The 19,763-nt window shown below is 46.5% G+C and overlaps 1 protein-coding gene across 1 annotated transcript; it reads right to left on the bottom strand.

Moving 5' to 3' along the window:
- Window positions 1–1,088: 1,088 nt before the first annotated feature.
- Window positions 1,089–4,704, bottom strand: LOC116968954 (NACHT, LRR and PYD domains-containing protein 3-like). The gene is made up of 7 exons (XM_033015941.1): window positions 3,673–4,704; window positions 3,094–3,576; window positions 2,951–3,042; window positions 2,331–2,417; window positions 1,766–1,936; window positions 1,445–1,612; window positions 1,089–1,285 (listed from the first exon to the last, which is right to left on the bottom strand). Exons 1-7 carry the CDS (start codon window positions 4,702–4,704, stop codon window positions 1,198–1,200), a joined length of 2,121 nt encoding a protein of 706 aa, XP_032871832.1. The 3' UTR covers window positions 1,089–1,197.
- Between the last annotated feature and the right edge of the window lie 15,059 nt (window positions 4,705–19,763).

The raw sequence follows: 19,763 nt of genomic DNA, 5'->3' as shown, positions 1-19,763 counted from the left end.
TGTCTCTGTCTCTCTGTCTCTCTGTCTCTCTGTCTCTCTGTGCAGGAGGGAGGGAGTGAGAAGGAGGTGGGGGCACAGTGGGTGGCAGGAGGGGCCAGCGGGAGGGGGAAGCAAAGGATGGAGGAGACTGATGGTTGAACAGGATGGTGATAAAAAGGGGGTAGAATACGGGCGGGTAAACTGAGAGAGAAAGCAGTGGAGAAAGGTTTTGTAGAGGAGGGGGAGAATGGAACTAAGCAAATATTGGGGAGAATGGGACGGTCACATATTTCTGCTCAAATGTTTAATGATCCGTGAGGAATTCTGGAATTGCCGCGTTTATTGATTTCAGCAAATATTAGCGACATGGACATCCGCAAACTTTACAATTTTAAACTATAATAAACAATTTACATTAGATTTATAGATGATAGACAATAGACAATGGACAATAGGTGTGGGAGTAGGCCATCTGGCCCTTCGAGCCTGCACCGCAATTCAAAGTGAACAGAGCTGATCATCCCCAATCAGCACCCCGTTCCTGCCTTCTCCCCATATCCCCTGACTCCGCTATCTTTAAGAGCCCTATCTTACTCTCTCTTGAAAACATCCAGAGAACCACCCTCACCGCCCTCTGAGGCAGATAATTCCACAGACTCACCACTCTCTGTGAGAAAAAGTGTGTCCTCGTCTCCGTTATGAATGGCTTACCCCTTATTCTTAAACTGTGGCCCCTGGTTCTGTTCCCCCAACATCGGGAACATGTTTCCTGCCTCTAACGTGTCCAAGCCCTTAACAATCTTATATGTTTCAATGAGTGCCCCCCACATCCTCTCCATGATAAACCAGTAACAGACATTGCTGTGTGAATGGCCATTTTGAACAATGCTGCTGGTCACCATCAATCCGCAGCAGGAGCGGGGTCCGCTGGTGATGACGTCACAACCGGGATCCTGCAGGTCCAGCTGCAATTTCCCTGTCCCCCACTGGGGGCAGCACCGGATATCCAGCACCAGCAGCAGCGCCTCGTATCCGGGCCACATGACAGTAGGTAGGGCCACCTCTGACGTCACCACCCGCCCGCCTGGCCCGGGAAGCGTCGTGGTTTAAAGGGGAGGGCAGCGGTTTAAAGGGGAGGGCAGCTGTTAAATGGAAGTACGAGGAATCGGCCAACGATATTCATTTCCTCAGGGCGGTGACGTTTGCACCCCCAGATGTTCACATGACCACTCTCAGACCGGGTCTGGGTTCCTGCAGCGACCTCAGTTCCTTCTTCCCAGTCGAACTGATCTTATTCGCTCCCAGCCTGAAACAAGTTCATGAATAAAGATGAAACAACGTTGCCAATACCAGGGCCAGGGGTTCATATTTCAGTAACACTTATAGCACAACATCACAGGTGAAAGAAGCCCGCGGACGGATCCCCTGATATTTTATCATATTAAGCATAAACACAAACACTCACCTGATCCGCTCCAGTCTCGGGAGGGTCAGTATGAGGCGGCGGAGAGCGGGGACAGATCGGTCTGTGAGGGTGTTGTTTGTCAGTTCCAGCTCCGTCAGTGAGGGGTTTGTACTGAGAGCGCAGGCGAGATACTCGGCTCCAGAATCTGTGAGACCGACATTGTTCAACCTGGAGATGAGAGAGTGAGGATGAGGGGCACAGAGAGACAGAAGACGGTACAAATCTCCAGTGTTTATCAGTCACACAATTACTGATCATATTAATCTTCAGTGTCAGACACCCAGTGAGTGTAAACACAATCTCTCACAGTCTGGGACTTACCACAGTCTCTGTATTTTACAGTCCGGGTTTCTCAGAGCCGCAGACACCAGTTTCACTCCGGAATCTCCCAGACTGTTAGCACCGAGCCAAAGCTCCGTCACCGTATGGTTTGTACTGAGAGCGGAGGCGAGATCATCTGCTCCAGAATCTGTGAGACCGACACTGTTCAGCCTGGAGATGAGAGAGAGTGAGGGTGAGGGACACAGAGAGACAGGAGACAGTGAACATCCCCAGTGTTTATCAGTAACACAGTTATGTCCCTGTCACACATAGGAAACCTGAACGGAAACCTCTGGAGACTTTGCGCCACACCCAAGGTGTCCGTGCGGTTCCCTGATGTTGCAGGTTGTCGCCGGATGTTGCAGGCAGTGGACGCAGGTAGGGAGACTGACAAAAACCTCCGGGAACCTCCGGGAACCGCATGGAAACCTTGGTTTGGGCGCAAAGTCTCCAGAGGTTTCCGTTCAGGTTTCCTAAGTGGGACAGGGGCATAACTGATGATATTAATGTTCAGCGTCAGACACCCAGTGAGTATAAACACAATCTATCACAGTCTGTGACTTACTTGAGTTCCTGTATTTTACAGTCCGGGTTCCTCAGAGCCGCGGACACAAGTTTCACTCCGGAATTTCCCAGATCGTTGAATCCCAGTCTAAACGCAAATAGACAGAGTAAGAAACAAACTGATACAAACCCCGGGCTGGGATAACTTCGCCCAAACGGATATTTCTGGAAAGCAACTGAGCACATTATTGAATAAATCTCAGGTACACAAAAGGCTGGAGAAACTCAGCGGGTACAGCAGCATCTATGGAGCGAAGGAAATAGGCAACGTTTCGGGCCGAAACCTTTCTTCAGACTGTTCCTTAATCGGATCAGACTGATTGAAGAAATCACTGTCGTTGTGGTGTTTGGTGACTTTCACCATTTATTGTCATACCTTGACGACTGGGAAATGTTCCCTGTGCAGAGAACGGCTGCGACACGCGTGACCCGGGGAAGGGTGGGACGGGGTCGACCAACGTCGACCCGGGGGAGGGTGGGACGGGATCGACCAACGGCGACCCACAGAAAGGTAAAATAGGAGGGGTGACCAGTGACGGCCGCTCGGCCCCATAGCTGGACGGAAGAACAAAATAGTGGAACAATTGAACAGTTCAGTGTTACCGTCAAACGGACAGTTACCTCAAGTCCTGACACTTGTGCAGAGCTGGTCCCAGTCGCTGGAGACCTTCACACTGAATGCGGCAGTCCTTCAGATCGAGGTGTTTGATTGTATCACAGTGCCTGATGACATGAGACAGGACCGCACAATCAATCGGGGTCAGTCCCAGTCCACAGAATGAAAGTGTTTCTACAGATCCCAGTGTCTGCTGAGCCAGTGCAGGATTCTGAGACTCAAACAGGTAGTGCAGCGTGTTCAAGAGGCTCCGTTTACCGAACTCACTCCATGTGTTTCCAGCCTGGCGTTTAATCTCCTCCTTCACCCAGTCAATCACTCGGCAGGTTGTTTCATTAGGAAATTGACCCAAAAACTCCTCCAGGACCCGAGCTGACCGTGGGGAGGAGAGACCAGCGACAAAACGGAGAAATACTTCAAATCGCCCGTCTGTCGTGCTGTGGGCTTCAGAAAGGAGTTTCACGATATTCCTGGGATCTACAGTCAGGAATTGTGCGAGTGCTGCTACAAACTCTTGGATGGTGAGGTGCGGGAAGGTGTACACCACGCTCCGGACTGAATCCTCTCTCTCCAAAAGTTCCATCAGGAACCCGGACAGGAACTGGGAAGGCTGCAGATTGTATTTGATCAAATCTCCATCTGTGAACACAATGTTCTTCTCAGCCACTCCAGCGAAGGCCATCTGACCAACCCTCAGTAACACCTCACGGAGGTTCTCAATCTCACGGCCGTGGTTTTTCAGGATGTTGTAAATAAAGTAGCAATATAGTTGTGTGATGGTCTTGGGAACTCGCTGCGGGTCCCGGTGTGTTTGTGTGAAGAAGGGGCCCAGTGTCAGGACAAGGATCCAGCAGTAGGAGGGGTTGTAGCTCATGGTGTACAGGATCTCGTTCTCCTTCACATGTTTGAAAACAGCTGCTGCCACCGTCTGATCTTCAAAATACCTGGTGAAATATTCCTTCCGTTCCTCACCAACAAATCCCAGGATTTCTGCCCAGACACTAATATCTGCTTTTTTCAATAAATGTAACGCAGTGGGGCGGGTTGTCACTAGCACTGAACACCCTGGGAGCAGCTTGTGCTGTATTAAACTGTATACAATGTCAGACACCTTGCAACGGACATCGGGATCTGAGCACTTGTGCTGCAGTTCTGTGCAATTGTCAGCAAAATCTATCTTGCACTTAAATTCATCCAGACCATCGAATATAAACAACAATCTCTCTGGGTTCTTCCAGATATAATCCAGTGCGTTCCTCAAGTAAGGGTAGAAAACTACTATCAGGTTCGACAAGTTTATTGAACAATTAAGCGTGTTTAAATCCCGGAATTTGAAACTGAAGACAAACTGGAAGTGTTGGTATATTTTCCCCGTGGCCCAGTCATGAACTATCTTTTGCACCATTGTTGTTTTTCCGATCCCCGCGACTCCGGCCACTGATGCTGAACTCCCAGATCCGGATTTACTCCGGGAAAAACTGCTGTGGAACAATTGATCAGTCTTGATTTTTTCCAGTTCTCTCCGGAGACATTGATCTCTCCACTCTTCATGGTCTCGGCCTCTTGCCAGCAGCTCATGTTCCACTAGTGTCCGATCACGAACAGTGGAGATGATTGTGAGCTCAGCGTATCGATCAAGCAGCTGGAAAACCTTAACCTTCCCCTTCATCAGGATGGTGTTCACTCTCAGCTTTTCAGTCTGTGCTCGCAGAGACTCTTTGTGTTTCTGTTGAACATCTTGCACGGAACAGAAGGACATTTTCACAATGTTAGATGTCTCAACACAAAACTCAACATTCAAGATTACAAGATATGTTCATTGCCCTTCAATTAAATCAATCTGCTGATGGGGAAGAAGGAGGTGTGAATAGGTGTAATATGGTTACAGGGGAGGGTAAAGGAGGGCAGGGGAAGAGGTGGAAGAGTGATATACGGGAGAGGAAGTTGAGGCAGAAGTAGTGGAAGAGGATTGTAACTGGGAGGTGAGAGTGGAGAGTCAAAGGGAGAAGTCCACCAGCATTTCTAAACTACGTAGATAAATGATATTTCCTGTCAGGAACATCCTTCAGACTGAATAGTACATATGTAGGAAATCTATGTTCGGGTGAAAAATGTCCATAAATGAAATTGTACAGGAAAAGTAGAAGTGAAATAAATGGGGAACAGTTAATATACTTCCTGCTCAATCTACTCCTGGTCCAATGAGGAATATGCGATCTCCAGACTTATTATTTAGAAACAGGAGACGTTGAAGCAGAGTCCTGGCAGGCATTCGTTGTTGTTTTGTGTCAAGTATTCGGTTAAATATCAGGTAATACAAGTCCCGCCGCAAGACTCGGTTTTGCAATCTGTGTCATACTTTCCTTGTCCCACCTTATCTTCATTATATACCCTGCTCTACACTTGTTACTGGGGAGTTTTGTTTTCCAGCACATTCAGTCATAATGAGCCCTTCCAAACTTGTGAGTCCGTGGACAGACCTGCACCCGGATTTGTAACACGCCACCATGTACCCCCAGCTGTATGGCCACTTCCCGCCCGGAACTACACATTTAATTAACTGCACTATCCGTGTTAGATATCCCTAAACCTCCCCATCATCCTCATCCCAACCCCACAACACTCGGCACCTCGACCCTAATTCTGCGCACTTGCTCTTCTCCCATTAGCGTGAACCACCGCTTGTGTGTATGCACTTCAGTTTCTGGGGATCAGGATATTGTCACCAACTCTGAATCCTGATGCACAACCCACGAATCAAACTGTTCTTCCATGGATTTGTTTGCATCAAGGATGTGTTGGTATGAAGAACATTGAGATCATTTGCTGTTTGATGAATGAAGAGCTGACTTAGGGTATTATTATGTGTACTTCCAAATCGACTGAAGTAACCTGGTATTGCTATTTAGTGACCAACCATTCTGTAGACACGTGACCCGGGGAACAAAGCTCTGTGGGGACCAAGGAACTATAACGAGGATTTAACATCAGGTTTCCTTCTGATTTATAAGGCGCTGATTAGACTGCATTTGGAGTATTGTGAAAAATGTTGGGCGCAAAATGTCAGGAAGGATGCGCTGGCGCAGGTGAGGGCCTAGAGGAGATTTACAAGAATGACCCCCGGAATAAGTTAATGAACGTGATGAGTAGAGCCAGGATTTTGCCTTAAATGCCATGTGCCTTTTCATGCATTTTTGGCGATTTCACCAGGATAATGCCTTTTTCACGATCGAGTGCCTAAATCAGCCTTTTTTTTTTGCCGTTTTGCTCAAAGGTCGTGCAATTTTCTCTAGTTGTACCGTGATTTCTTGGATCTTGGAAACTTTATTGTCATTCAGACCTATCGGTCTGAACGAAATTTTGTTTCCTCGCAGTCATACATATAATAAAGTAACAACACACACAATAAACACACATTTAAATTCAACACAGTGAGTTCACCAGACACCTCCTCACTGTGATGGAAGGCAAAAATCTTAAGTCTTTGCCTCTTCCCTCCTTGTTTCCCCTCTGCGCTGAGGCGATCCAGGCCTCGGAAGTTGTGACCCCACCGGGTGATGGTGCTTTAGCCCCGCGGCTCAACCGTGCTTCGCGAACGAGCCGGTTCAATCTCCGCGGCCCTGGGTGGTCAAAGCTTCCGCCCTCCAGCGGAAGAAGCTGTTGCTGCGGGAGCTCCAGAAAAACAGGTCACCAACCTGTCACCTGCGAGCTCCCGACGATGTCGTCTACTCGGCCCGCGGCCGAACCTCCAAAGTCGGGTCGCTGCCGCCGTCAATTTCAATGACATTTTCTACGTTAACACATTAATATTAATGTTATTATTAACGTGTTAACATAGTATAACTTACATGAACATTTCCACCACCAGGGCGAAACCGGGGGCTCCACCGTCGGTCATTCATTTGTTCATGCCGCTGCCCGCTGGTTCAGCCTTCTCAAAGATCTATTTAAGAAAGAACTGCAGATGCTGGAAAAATCGTAGGTAGACAAAAAATGCTGGAGAAACTCAGCAGGTGAGGCAGCATCTATGGAGAGAAGGAATAGGCGACGTGTCTGGTCGAGACCCTTCTTCAGACTGATGTGGGGGGGGGGGAGTTGGGGAAAAGAAAGGAAGAGGCAGAGGCAGGAGGACTAGAAGGAGAGCTGGAAAGGGTGATGGGGAGGGGGGAGAAGACAAGGGCTATCTAAAATAAGAGAAGTCAATGTTGATATCGCTGGGGTGTAGACTACACAAGCGAAATACCCAAGCTTGTCTCCTCAATACATTTACTGCTGGCTCCAGTTGCAAATCTGAGTTTTCGAGTGGTCTGTGCAAGGCATTCATTGATGCTGGAATTCCATTTGGAAATTGGAAAACACATCTCTCAGAGTTTTTTTTAGAGAAATACACAGAGGAACATATACCAAGCGAGTCATAATTACGGGAAAATTATGTTGACATCAACTTCAACATTGTTGTGCAGAAAATTAGAGTTGAAGTTGCATGCAACATAATATGGATCTCAATAGACGAAACAACCGATGTTGTGAGGAGATATGTTGCCAATTAGATTATTAGATTAGATTAGATAGCCTTTATTGTCTAGATAGCCAATGTGGTCATCGGTACATTGAAGGCAGGTCAACCATCAAAGGAGTATTTGTTGCCATTGGAAGTGTTGGAGAAGTCAAACAGGTCAACTATTGCTCAGTTGTTTACATCTTCACTTGCTGAACTTTGGCCAGAAGATATAAAACACGAGAATGTTCTTCTGTTTGTGACTGATGCAGCTCCGAACATGAAAAAAAGCTGCTCGTGCTCTTAAAGTTGTATTCCCCCAAAATGTTGCATTCGACATGCTTAGCTCAAGGACGTCATAGAATGTCAAGCACACACATAGTTTGTTTCCAAATGTCGATCGCCTAGTTTCCAATGTCAAGAAAATCTTCCTCAAAGCATGTTCAAGGAAATGGCACCCGAGATTCCGCTACCTCAGCCCGTTTTGACTAGGTGGGGTACATGGCTCTCTGCTGTACTCTACTATGCTGCACATTTGGAAAACATGAAATAATTTGTCAACTGTTTTGAAGAAGAATCTGCTGCAGTCAATATCGTCAGTGAAATCATGCAGAAAAAGTTCCTCCACCGCGATCTTGTGTTTATTGCCACCAATTTTGCAAACTTCCCACAAGCTATCACTTCCCTTGAGACATGTGGCAAAACATTAGTGAATAACTTGCAGGTTTTCAACAAAGTAACTGACGATATCCGTATAATCCCTGACGATGTAGGTAAAGATATACAGGGAAAATGTGAGAGAGTGATTTTAGCTAACAAAGATCTTGAATAAATACAGAATATAGCTAAAGTTCTCAAAGGTAGTTGTAATGCACAAGGTATCGACATGAATATAGAGTCTGTAGCTTGTTTTGGGTATGCATCAGTGACCTCAGCTGAGGTGGAAACAGGTTTTTCACAACTGAAGCATATTCTGTCTGAGAGGAGGCATAATTTAACCCCATATAATTTGAGAAAAATGCTTGTAAATATGTGCAACCAGGCAACTTTGGTCATTTAATGTAGAATACCTTTATATTATCATTTTGACCATATTTTGGGGGTGGAAATACATGCCTGTGTTTGCCTTTTTTGTCAATAAGTGCCTTTTCCATGCCTTTTTCGCAATTTATTATGCCTTTTTGCCTGCCTATTTCAGAGTTTTTTTAGCGCCTAAGCATCCTGGCTCTAGCGTTTGACGGCACTGCGCCTCAATTCCTCAAGCAGGGTGAGCGGGTTACATACCGAATAATGAAAGGCCCAGATAGAGTGAATATGGAGAAGATGTTTCCACAAGTGGGAGAGTATAGGACTTGAGTCCTTAGAAAGACGATCCTTTTGAAAGGATATGGATATGTGGAATTCGTTGCCACATGAGGATGTGGAGGCCATGAATGGATGTTTTAAGGCAGAGATAGATAGATTATTAATTATAACGGGTGTAAGGTGTTGTGGGGAGAATGAAAGTTGTTGTATATGTGGGTAAGATATATCAGCCATGATTCAATGACTGTGTAGACTTGTTGGCCTAATGGCCGAATTCTGCTCCTATCACTTGCGAATGTGCGTGACGCAGTTACGCGATGGCTTTTTTTGTATTTCTGAGTAAAGTTATTGCTCGATATCTCCTTCCTCCATTCAGTCCCTCCCCTCAACCACTTTACATGTGGATGGATCGCAGGAACAGGTCTCCAAGCAATATGACCCCTCTGCTCAACTGCCCAAGTCTCTGCTTCTTTCCAATGATGTCTGCTGAAACCAGTCTCTTCACTAAATCCCTTGATTAATATTTTACATCACAGTACTAACGCATGTTTGAGCAATCCCCTGTAGTTCATTTTGAAGGGAAAGGAAGGTCAGGAAAGTGGGGTGCTTTTAAAAGGTGCACTGACATGGGCCTTTGAAACACGTGTTTCTGTGAAAGTGAAGAGCAAGGCAGCGAAGCTTAGATGACTAGGCCTATGAGGCTCTGCTGGATGCATGGGGCATGTAAAAACAGGCATGATATTTACCACCAGAAAATAAGTAGTAAGTATTGGCCGGGGGTCCAGGAGGCCGGCTAGTCAAACAAGAGGACATGACTTCAGAATTAAGGGACAAAAGTTTAGGGGTAACATGAGGGGGAACTTCTTTACTCAGAGAGTGGTAGCGGTGTGGAATGAGCTTCCAGTGGAAGTGGTGGCGGCAGGTTCGTTGGTATAATTTAAAAATAAATTGGATAGGCATATGGATGAGAAGGGAATGGAGGGTTATGGTATGAGTGCAGGCAGGTGGGACTAATGGAAAAAAAGTTGTTCGGCACGGACTTGTAGGGCCGAGATGGCCTGTTTCCGTGCTGTAATTGTTATATGGTTATATGTTATATGGTTATAGTCCCCCGGCAGGGTCCAGGGGCAGTGCCCTAGAGGAGGTTCATGGAGCAACGCCCCCTGAGGCTCCTGCATTTTCAATAAATTGAATGTGATTCCCAAGCTTTCTGCTGGTACTTTACAAAACTGAAGCTTAGAATTTTTCTAACATATAACCAGTAAAATAACCACCAACATATAAATATTTCATGATATAAATGACTTCATACAGTTAAAAAAAGTATTTACTTTTTTTTAACCTGAATTGTCTCTTTGCCTAGCACAGTGTGTACATAGCACAGAAATAGTGAATGATGAACCTATGACATAAGTAACATTACCTAAACTCCAGTGTGTCTTCCTCTTTTCCTGACACTTACGTTTTCTAAACTTGCGCAACATGGCTTCCCGTTGCTTCTTTCTTGCCTGTTGAGCTGCTTTCACGGTCCTTTCTCTTTTCTTTGGCAGCCATCTTCTTGCTTCAGCTGGTCGGTGATTGGCCGCAACGACCCTCAGAAATTGCGTCTGATTGGCCGCCCTATGATCGGCGCATTATGTGATTGGACGCAACGCCCTTGGACACAATGCTGATTGCACGGGAGGAGACCGGACGTCGATTGGACGGGAATTTTAAGAGAACTGGTCGGTGATTGGACATAGAAACATTGAAAATAAGTGCAGGATTAGGCCATTCAGCCCTTCGATCCGGCACCGCCATTCAAAATGACCAAGGCTGATCATCCAACGCAGTATCCTGTACATGCCTTCTCTTCATACCACCTGATCCATTTAGCCACAAGGGTCACATCTAACGACGTCTTAAAAATAGCAAATGAACTGGCCTCAACTACCTTCTGTGGCAGAGAAATCCAGAGATTCAACACTCTCTGTGAGAAAAATGTTTTTCTCATCTCGGTCCTAAAAGACTTCCCCCTCATCCTTAAACTGTGACCTCTTGTTCTGGACATCCCCAACATCGGGAACAATCTTCCTGCATCTAGCCTGGACGCAGCGGCCTGAGAGACAGCGGTTATTTGGCCGCCAAGTGCCCAGTACGGAGTGCATTATGTGAATGGCCGGGACACCTTTAACGACAGCGACTGATTGGACGGGAAAACAAAAATAAAAATCAGAATTCCGAATTAAATCTGAAGGATATCATGAATGCCTGGTAAAATTAGCTGGGAACAAATCTGTCCCTGGAGGAGTTGCGGCTGTTGAGGAGCAAGCTACAAAATGTGATCAGGAGTGTATAGCCATGGTCATATTGAGCAGGGAGGTTCTACTGCAGTTGTACAGGGTCTTGGTGAGACCACACATGGAGTATTGCGAACAGTTTTGGTCTCCTAATCTGAGAAAATACATTCTTGCCATAGAGGGAGTACAGCAAAGTTTTACCAGACTGATTCCTGGGATGGCAGGACTTTCATGTGAGGAAAGACTGGATAAACTCGGCTTGTACGCGCTAGAATTCAGAGGATTGAGGGGGGTTCTTATAGAAACGTACAAAATTCTTAAGGGGTTGGACACGGTAGATGCAGAAAGATTATTCCCGATGATGGGGAAATCCAGAACTAGAGGTCACAGTTTAAGGATACGAAGGTAGCCTTTTAGGCCCGAGATGAGAAAATCATTTTTACACAGAGAGTGGTGAATCTGTGGAATTTTCTGCCACAGAAGGTAGTTGAGGCCAGTTCATTGGCTATATTTAAGAGCGAGTTAGATGTGGCCCTTGTGGCTAAAGGATTCAGGGGGTATGGAGAGAAGGCCGGGATGGGATACTGAGTTGGATGGTCAGCCATGAACATATCGAATGGCGGTGCAGGCTCGAATGGCCGAATGGCCTACTCCTGCACCTATTTTCTATGTTTCTATGTTTCTATGTATACTGGGGACAGGGAACAGCGTTTGCAGAGGAATGGTTGATGGAATTTAAGAGAAATGTCAAGTGTTCCATTATAGGGGAGCTAACATGGGCAGAACCTACACAGTGAAAGGAGGGGCTCTTGTGAGTGTTGGAGAGCCGAGGGACCGAGGAGAACAGGTACATGGTCATTTGAAACTGGCATCACGTAAATAGGATGGTTACAAAGGCTTTTGGCTCATTGGCCTTCATCAGTCAGAGCATTGAGTATTGAAGTTGGGAGGTCATGTTGCAGTTGCATAAGACGTAGTTGAGGCCACATTTAGAACATTGCTTTCAGTTTTCAGTTTCAAATGTTTTGGGAATGATGTTGTCAAGTTGAAAACGGTGCAGTTAATATTTACGAGGATGTTGTAGGGACCCGGGTGCCTGAGCCATAGGGGGAGGTTAAGCACGATAGGACTCTATTCATTTTAGCGTAGAAGGATGAGCGATGTGTATAGATGTGTATAGATGTGTATAGAATCTTAAGAGGGATAGATCAGGTGGGCGCACAGTGTCTGTTGCCCAGAGTAGGCGAATCGAGAACCAGATGTCATAGGTTTTAAGTGAAGGGGGTAAAGAATTAATTATAATCTGAGAGGTAACTTTTTAACGTAAAGGCTGTTAGGTATATGGAACAAGCTGACAAGGAGATAGTTGAGGCTGGTAGTACTGCAACGTTTAATAAATATTTAGAGGAATAATTGCCAGATGCAGGTAGGGGGGACTAGTGTAGATGAGACATGTTGGGCGACGTCGGGAAGTTGGGCCAAAGGGTCTATTTCCACTCGGTGTGACTGTTCTCTATCTGGAACTCTATGACAGCAGATTCAGTGAAAGGCGCTTTATAAGGATCATCTGTTGCTGGAAACAACAGTCTCATAGAAAACATAGAAAATAGGTGCTCGAGTAGGCCATTCGGCCCTTCGAACCTGCACCGCCATTCAATATGATCATGGCTGATCATCGAACTCAGTATATTGTACCTGCCTCTCTCCATACCCCCTGATCCCTTTAGCCACAAGGCCCACATCTAACACCGTCTTAAATTTAGCCAATGAACTGGCCTCAACTACATTATGTGGCAGAGAATTCCAGAGATTCACCAGTCACTGTGTGAAAAATGTTTTTCTTTTCTCGGTCCTAAAAGATTTCCCCGTTATCCTTAAAATGTGACTGCTTGATCTGGACTTCCCCAACATCGGGAACAATCTTCCTGCATCTAGCCTGTCCAACCCATTAAGAATTTAGTAAGTTTCTATAAGATCACCCCTCAATCTTCTAAATTCTAGCGAGTACAAGCCGAGTCTATCCAGCCTTTCTTCATATGAAAGTCCTGACATCCCAGGAATCAGTCTGGTGAACCTTCTCTGTACTCCCTCTATGGCAAGAATGTCCTTCCTCAGATTAGGAGACCAAAACTGTACACAATACTCCAGGTGAGGTCTCACCAAGACCCTGTACAACTGCAGTAGAACCTCCCTGCTCCTATACTCAAATCCTTTTGCTATGAATGCTAACATACCATTCGCTTTCTTCACTGCCTGCTGCACCTGCATGCCTACCTTCAATGACTGGTGTACCATGACGCCCATGTCTCGTTGCTTATCCCCTTTTCCTAATCGACCACCATTCAGATAATAGTCTACATTCCTGTTTTTGCCACCGAAGTGGATAACCTCACATGTATCCACATTATATTGCAACATGGTGTCATCCCTTACCTTTTAGTAAACCGGGTACAGCGGTTAAATCTTGTGGGAATTTCACTCGATCATAAGGAACAGTACCTGTTTGAATATAAACGTTTGATAAAATCAACCCAGTACAAATGCAGAGTATTCAGTGTTTGAATTTTTAAAATAGCACATCTCTGAAAAGATCTCACCTTGTTCCTGTATTTCTTTCAGTAATTTATCCAACTTTGGGACAGCATTCCGCATTTTCACAAAGGATTCCCACATCACTCTCTGCGCCTGGGGTCCTCTCTCCATCACCAGATTCAGGAGAAGTTTGGAACTTTCGGCCTGTTCTCCCCGATCAACAAGACCAGTGACTTGCTGTGAAGTTAATTAATATAATGAAGAGGAAAAATATTGATCAGAGGTGAAGACTGAAATCAGGAGGATAATTCTGGGAGAGTGAGGATTCTCCGGGAAGCTGCGGAAGTGTTGATGTACAGATGGAGTATTGGGTACTGTTTTGGTCTCCTAATCTGAGGAAAGGCATTATTGCCATAGCGGGAGTGCAGAGAAGGTTCAGCAGACTGATTCCTTGGATGTCAGGACTTTCATATGAAGAAAGACTGGATAGACTAGGCTTGTACTCGCTAGAATTTAGGAGATTGAGGGTGGATCTTATGGAAACTTACAACATTCTTAAGGGATTGGACAGGCTAGATGCAGGAAGATTGTTCCCGATGTCGGGGAAGTCCAGAACAAGGGGTCACAGTTTAAGGATACGGGGGAAATCTTTTAGGACCGAGATGAGAAAAACATGTTTCACTCAGAGAGTGGTGAATCTCTGGAATTCTCTACCACAGAAGGTAGTTGAAGCCAGTTTATTGGCTATATTTAAGAGGGAGTTAAATGTGGCCCTTGTAGCTAAATGTATCAGGGGGTATGGAGAGAAGGCAGGTACAGGATGAGTTGGATGATCAGCCATGGTCGTATAAAATGGCGGTGCAGGCTCGAAGGGTGGAATGGCCTACTCCTGCACCTATTTTCTATGTTTCTATGTATCTATGATGCTAAGATAGATGGAGGGACAGGCAGTGTAGAGGAAGCAACGACTCTGTAGAAGTACTTGGATAGGCTAGTACAGGGAGCAGATAATTTGCAGATTATAATCAGTATAGCAATGCGCATTGTCACGCATTTTGGTAATAAGAATAAAGGCGTAGATTTGTTTCTAAATTGAAAGAAAATCCAAAAATAGGATGTGCAAAAGCACTTTGGTGTGCTGGTACATTGCTCCCATGAAGTTAATTTGCAAGTCGAATCGGTAGTAAAGAAGGCAAATCCAATGCTGACATTTATATCCAGAGGAAAGGAATACACAACAAAACAGACATGGATTGCCCAGGTTTTATTAGGCGCTGGTATTGACGCATTTGGAGTATCTGCGAAATAATGAGTTAGCTCTGTAGAGGGCCCAAAGAATGTTTACAAGAATTATTCCAGGAATGAGTGGGTTAGCATATGATGAGCCTCAATTAAACTTACAGTTGAAGTAAACGCATCGATAGAGTGGATGTGGTAATGTGGGAGAGTCTTGAACCAGAGGTCATAGCCTCAGAATTAAAGGGCGCCCTTTTATAATGGAAGTGTGGTGGACCTTATTTAGTCAAATAGTTAATCTGTGGAACACATTACCCCAGAGGACTGTAGAGGCCATCGGTGGATATTTCTCCGACAAAGATAGATACATTCTTGTTTAGAACGGGTGTCGGGGAGAAGGCAGGAACATTGGGTTTAGTAGGCAGAAATCAGCCACGATTGAAAGGCGGGGTTGACTCTATGGGCCGAAAGGCCTAATTCTCCTTTAACTTGTAAACTTGTGAACGTGTTTTATTTTGCGCTCGACGTGTTTGCGTTCTGATCTCCGGTCAGTGCTGCGATGTGTAAATAACACGCATCGCTCCTTACCTCCCCCACTCACCAGATGTTCTCGTGCACTGAATTGATTGTCAAATGTTAACGCCGAGCTGACCCCGTGCACCCCTCTTTCCATCGCCTGTTCCAGTCGGTCGCGGTAGAATTCCGTCAACTGCAATAGCTTGAAATCGTCCCAATCTTCCAAGCGCTCAGTAATTACTGAGCTCGGATCTGTGAAGCGAAACGGAGATATCTGAAGACATTATTCTTCTCCTCTCTCTCTCTCTCTCTCTCTCCCTCTCTCCCTCTCTCCCTCTCTCCCTCTCTCCCTCTCTCATTCTCTCCCTCTCTCTCTCTCTCTCTCTCTCTCTCCTCCCCTCTCTCTCCTCCCCCCTCCCTCTCTCCTCTCTCTCTCTCTCTCTCCTCATACTCTTTCCTCATCTCAACTCTCCTCTATCTCTCACTATACTCCTCTCTCATCTCTCTCTCTCTGCTCTCTCTCTCTCTCTCTCTCTCTCTCTCTCTCTTCTATTCTCTCTCTCTCTCTCGTCTCTCTCTTCTCTTTAAGCTCTCCTCCTCTCTCTCCCCTTAGCTTTTTACAAAGGAACAATAAATACAATAATGTCATTGTTTGAAAGCCGTCTTTTCGCACTTAGAAGAATCACACACATGCAGTCAGAAGAAATGGGCTGAAAGCTGAAGAATTGTATCAAAGACAAATTCTACCCAAGGCAAGGTGCGCTTACTGACGCTTTTGCTGTGTCTCATTTTAATAATGGATGAGAATACGTGAGAAAGAAGATTTCAAAGCTTAAGTGTTGTCATTCATTTGATGGCATGGGTAAGTGTCAGAAAGGAGTGCCTGGTGTGTAGAGCAGTGAGGAAAATGCAGATAAAGGTGTCGATCCCTTAAAAATGCTCAAGGAAAGACGATGATGAATGACCTCTGGTGGTGAGATCATGTCAGCATCGACAAAAATTAAAAGGATAATGCATCAAATGCGAAGCTGGTGGTCGCGAATGTGAACACAGAACATATCAGTACAGCATAGGAACAGGCCCTTCGGCCCAAAATGTCAGTTCGCAAAATACCAGTACCAACTAATTCCCGTCTACAGATACTCTCCTCCGCCTAGCGGAGCTGCTCCTTACCCTTAATAACGTTTCGTTTGACTCCTCCCAGTTCCTCCAGCTACGCCTGCCTCTTTGTCGGGTACGTCGGACAATCCTTGTTCGAGACGTAACAGTGCCATATCCCCGACAGCTACCTCCGCTATATCTACGATTGCATTCGTGCTACCACACACAACTCACTGACTTCATCAACTTCATCACTAACGTCCATCCGACACTCAAATAGACCTGGCCCATTTCTGACTTTTCCCTACCATTTCTTGAGCTCACTATCTCCATCGCAGGTGGTAGACTTCTGACCGACACCTACTATGAACCCACCCTCTCATGGCTATGTACACTACACTTCTTCTCACCCTGCTTCCTGTAAGGACTCCATCCCCTACTCCCAATTCCTCGATCAACTGCTCCCAGGATGGGGTGTTCCACACCAAGGCATCTGAAATGTCCTCATTCTGCAGGGAACGGGGGTTCCCCTCCCCTAATAAAGACTTTCACTAGGGTGTTTTCAATACCCTGCATCATTGCGCTCTCTCCCCGTCCCCCCACTCAGGGCAGAATCCCCCTCGTCGTCACCTTCCACCCAACTAGCCGTCACATAAAACAAATAGTCGTCCGTCAGTTTCGCAACCTCCAACGTGACCCCACCACTCGCCACATCTTCCCATCTCCCCTCTGTCTGCTTTCCGCAAAGACCGCTCCCTCCGTAACTCCCTCGTCAATTCTTCTCTTCCCTCCCGTACCACCCCCTCCCCGGGCATTTTCCCTTGCAGAAGATGCTATACTTGATGCTTTATCTCCCCCGTTAACTCCATTCAAGGACCCAAGCAGCCGTTCCAGCTGCGGCAGAGCTTCACCTGCACCTCCTCCAACCTCATTTATTGCATTCTCTGCTCTAGATGTCAGCTGATCTATATCGGTGAAACCTCCGCTCGGTCCGCTTTAACTAACCTGAGCTCCCGGTGGCTCAGCACTACAACTGACCCTCCCATTCCGAATCCGACCTTTCTGTCCTCGGCCTCCTCCATGGCCAGAGTGAGCACCACCGGAAATTGGAGGAGCAGCAAGCACCTCATTTTCCGCTTGGGCAGTTTGCACGCCAGCCGCCTGAACATTGACTTCTCCAATTTCCTGTAGCACTTGCTGTCTCCTCCCATTCTCAGCTCTCATTCAGCCCCCCTGGCTCCTCCTCTTCCTTTCTTATTCCCGCCCCCCACATCCCAACCTCTGAAGAAAGGTTTCGGCCCGAAAGGTTGCCTATTTCCATCGCTCCATAGATGCTGCCTCACCCGCTGTGTTTCTCCAGCACCTTTGTCTACCTACCATTACTGATCTATCTGCATATAATTAATCTCCCCCCATTCCTTGCATTTGCATATTCCAAGCCAACAGTCGCAGGGCTGCCAACATTGGGTAAGAGTTGGGAGTGAGAAAGTTTCGAGAGACCAAGCCCGATGGAGCTTAGCGACAGAGGGGGGGGGGGGGGGGGGGGCTCCCATAGGTAGGGAACTTTTGCATTGTTAAGTTTGAAATTGTGCAATATGATGCATACTGTAGCGAGTCTTGTAACTTACACTTGAATGGAATATATATGCTTTAAATTGGATTGGAGCGTTTTTCAAAGGGGCTGAGCGATCACTGATCACTGGCCTTGGCAGGTCCCGGTGAGGGAGTGGAGCAACCGAGTGGGGAGAGGTTGTGGAAGAAGGGTGTCTCCCCTTCCAGGGTAGGACATTGTTGAACGTTGATGTATTAAAATCGTGTTTTAGTGCACTATAGAAGTATGATTTCAATGTTTTATGTATTAAGTATTTTTAAGAGGTAACGTTTTAAGGGTTAACTGTATCCACACAAAGGGTGATGGGTGTATGAAACAAGCTGCCAGATGAAGTCGTTGAGTCAAGGACCATCCCAACATTGAAGAAACAGTTAGACTGATACATGGATAGGACAGGTTTGGAGGTATGGACCAAAAGCAGGTAGCGTAGCTGAGACATGTTGGCAGGTTTGGGCAAGTTGCGCTGAAGGGCCTGTTTTCACACTGTATCACTCTATGACTACATTATACCTCCACCATGCATGAATGCTTCAAAATCAAGTGATCGAGTTTTATTGCCACATACACAAGCATAGAAACATAGAAAATAGGTGCAGGGATAGGACATCGGCCCTTCGAGCCAGCCCTGCCATTCAATATGATCATGGCTATTCATGTAAAATCAGTACCTCTTTCCAGTTTTTCCCCATATCCCTTGATGTCGTTAGCCCCAATAACTAAATGTAACTTTCTTGAATACATCCAGTCAATTGGCCTCCACAGCTTTCTGTGGCAGAGAATTCCACAGATTCACAACTCTCTGCGTAAAGAAAGTTTGTCCTCATCTCAGTCCTAACTGCCCCCCCCACCCTTTATTCATAAACTGTGACCCCTGGTTCTGAACTCCCCCAACGTCGGGAGCATTTTTCCTGCAGTTACAGATAGTCAAAATCTAGCAGTCAAGCAGGATGCTTTCTCCAACCACCCCCATTTGAAGTCCACTATCCTCCACCGTTTCTACCCAGTGCTTGGTTCTTACTTCCAGCAGCGAGCCGCAGCCTGAGCCATGCCGGTCGCCTGGGCGAATTTGGCACAGAGACTCTCACGGCAGCGACGCAACGCTTCCGACGCCTTGCACTGAGGCTGCTCCATGGCCGGAGCTGCAGTGAACGACTCGCCAACCCGGCAAACACTCGCCATCCCCGCTCTCCGTCCGCATCTGTCCCCGCTGCTGCTTCTGCTTCAAACACCCGCGGTCCATGCAGTTGATATGAGTTTTGAAATGTTCGTTGATCACTGAATTTCTCACAACAGAGCGAGATAAAGTTTTGATCAGCGTGCAAATTTGGCGGATTACGTGATTCTCACGCTCAATGCATGGCAGTTGGCAGCCCTGACTCTGTATCTCCCTCTCTCCACCCTCTCCCCATCTCTCTCTCCCATCTCTCCCCCCTCTCTCTCTCTCTGTCTCTCTCTCTCTCTTCCCCTCTCACACACCCCTCTCTCTTCTCTCTCTGTCCGCCTCTCTCTCCCACTCTCCCCATCCCCACTCTATCCGCTTCTTTCTCTCGCCTCTCTCTCTCCCTCCCAGCTCACTCTCATCCCTTTCTCTCTCTTCTTTATCTCTCTCTCCTCACTCTCTTCCGCTCTCTCTCCTCTCAATCCCCCCTATCTCCATCTCCAACAAGGGGCGCTGACCTGTGCGCGGCTGCCCAGCCTGCAGCTGTCTGTCTTTTCATCTTTTTTTTTATTTTTAGTTA

The sequence above is a fragment of the Amblyraja radiata genome, chromosome 48 (genome assembly GCF_010909765.2).
Source record: "Amblyraja radiata isolate CabotCenter1 chromosome 48, sAmbRad1.1.pri, whole genome shotgun sequence".
NCBI lineage: Eukaryota > Metazoa > Chordata > Chondrichthyes > Rajiformes > Rajidae > Amblyraja > Amblyraja radiata.
Note: the sequence above shows the minus strand (reverse complement) of the source record. Positions and strands in the feature narration are given on the sequence as shown.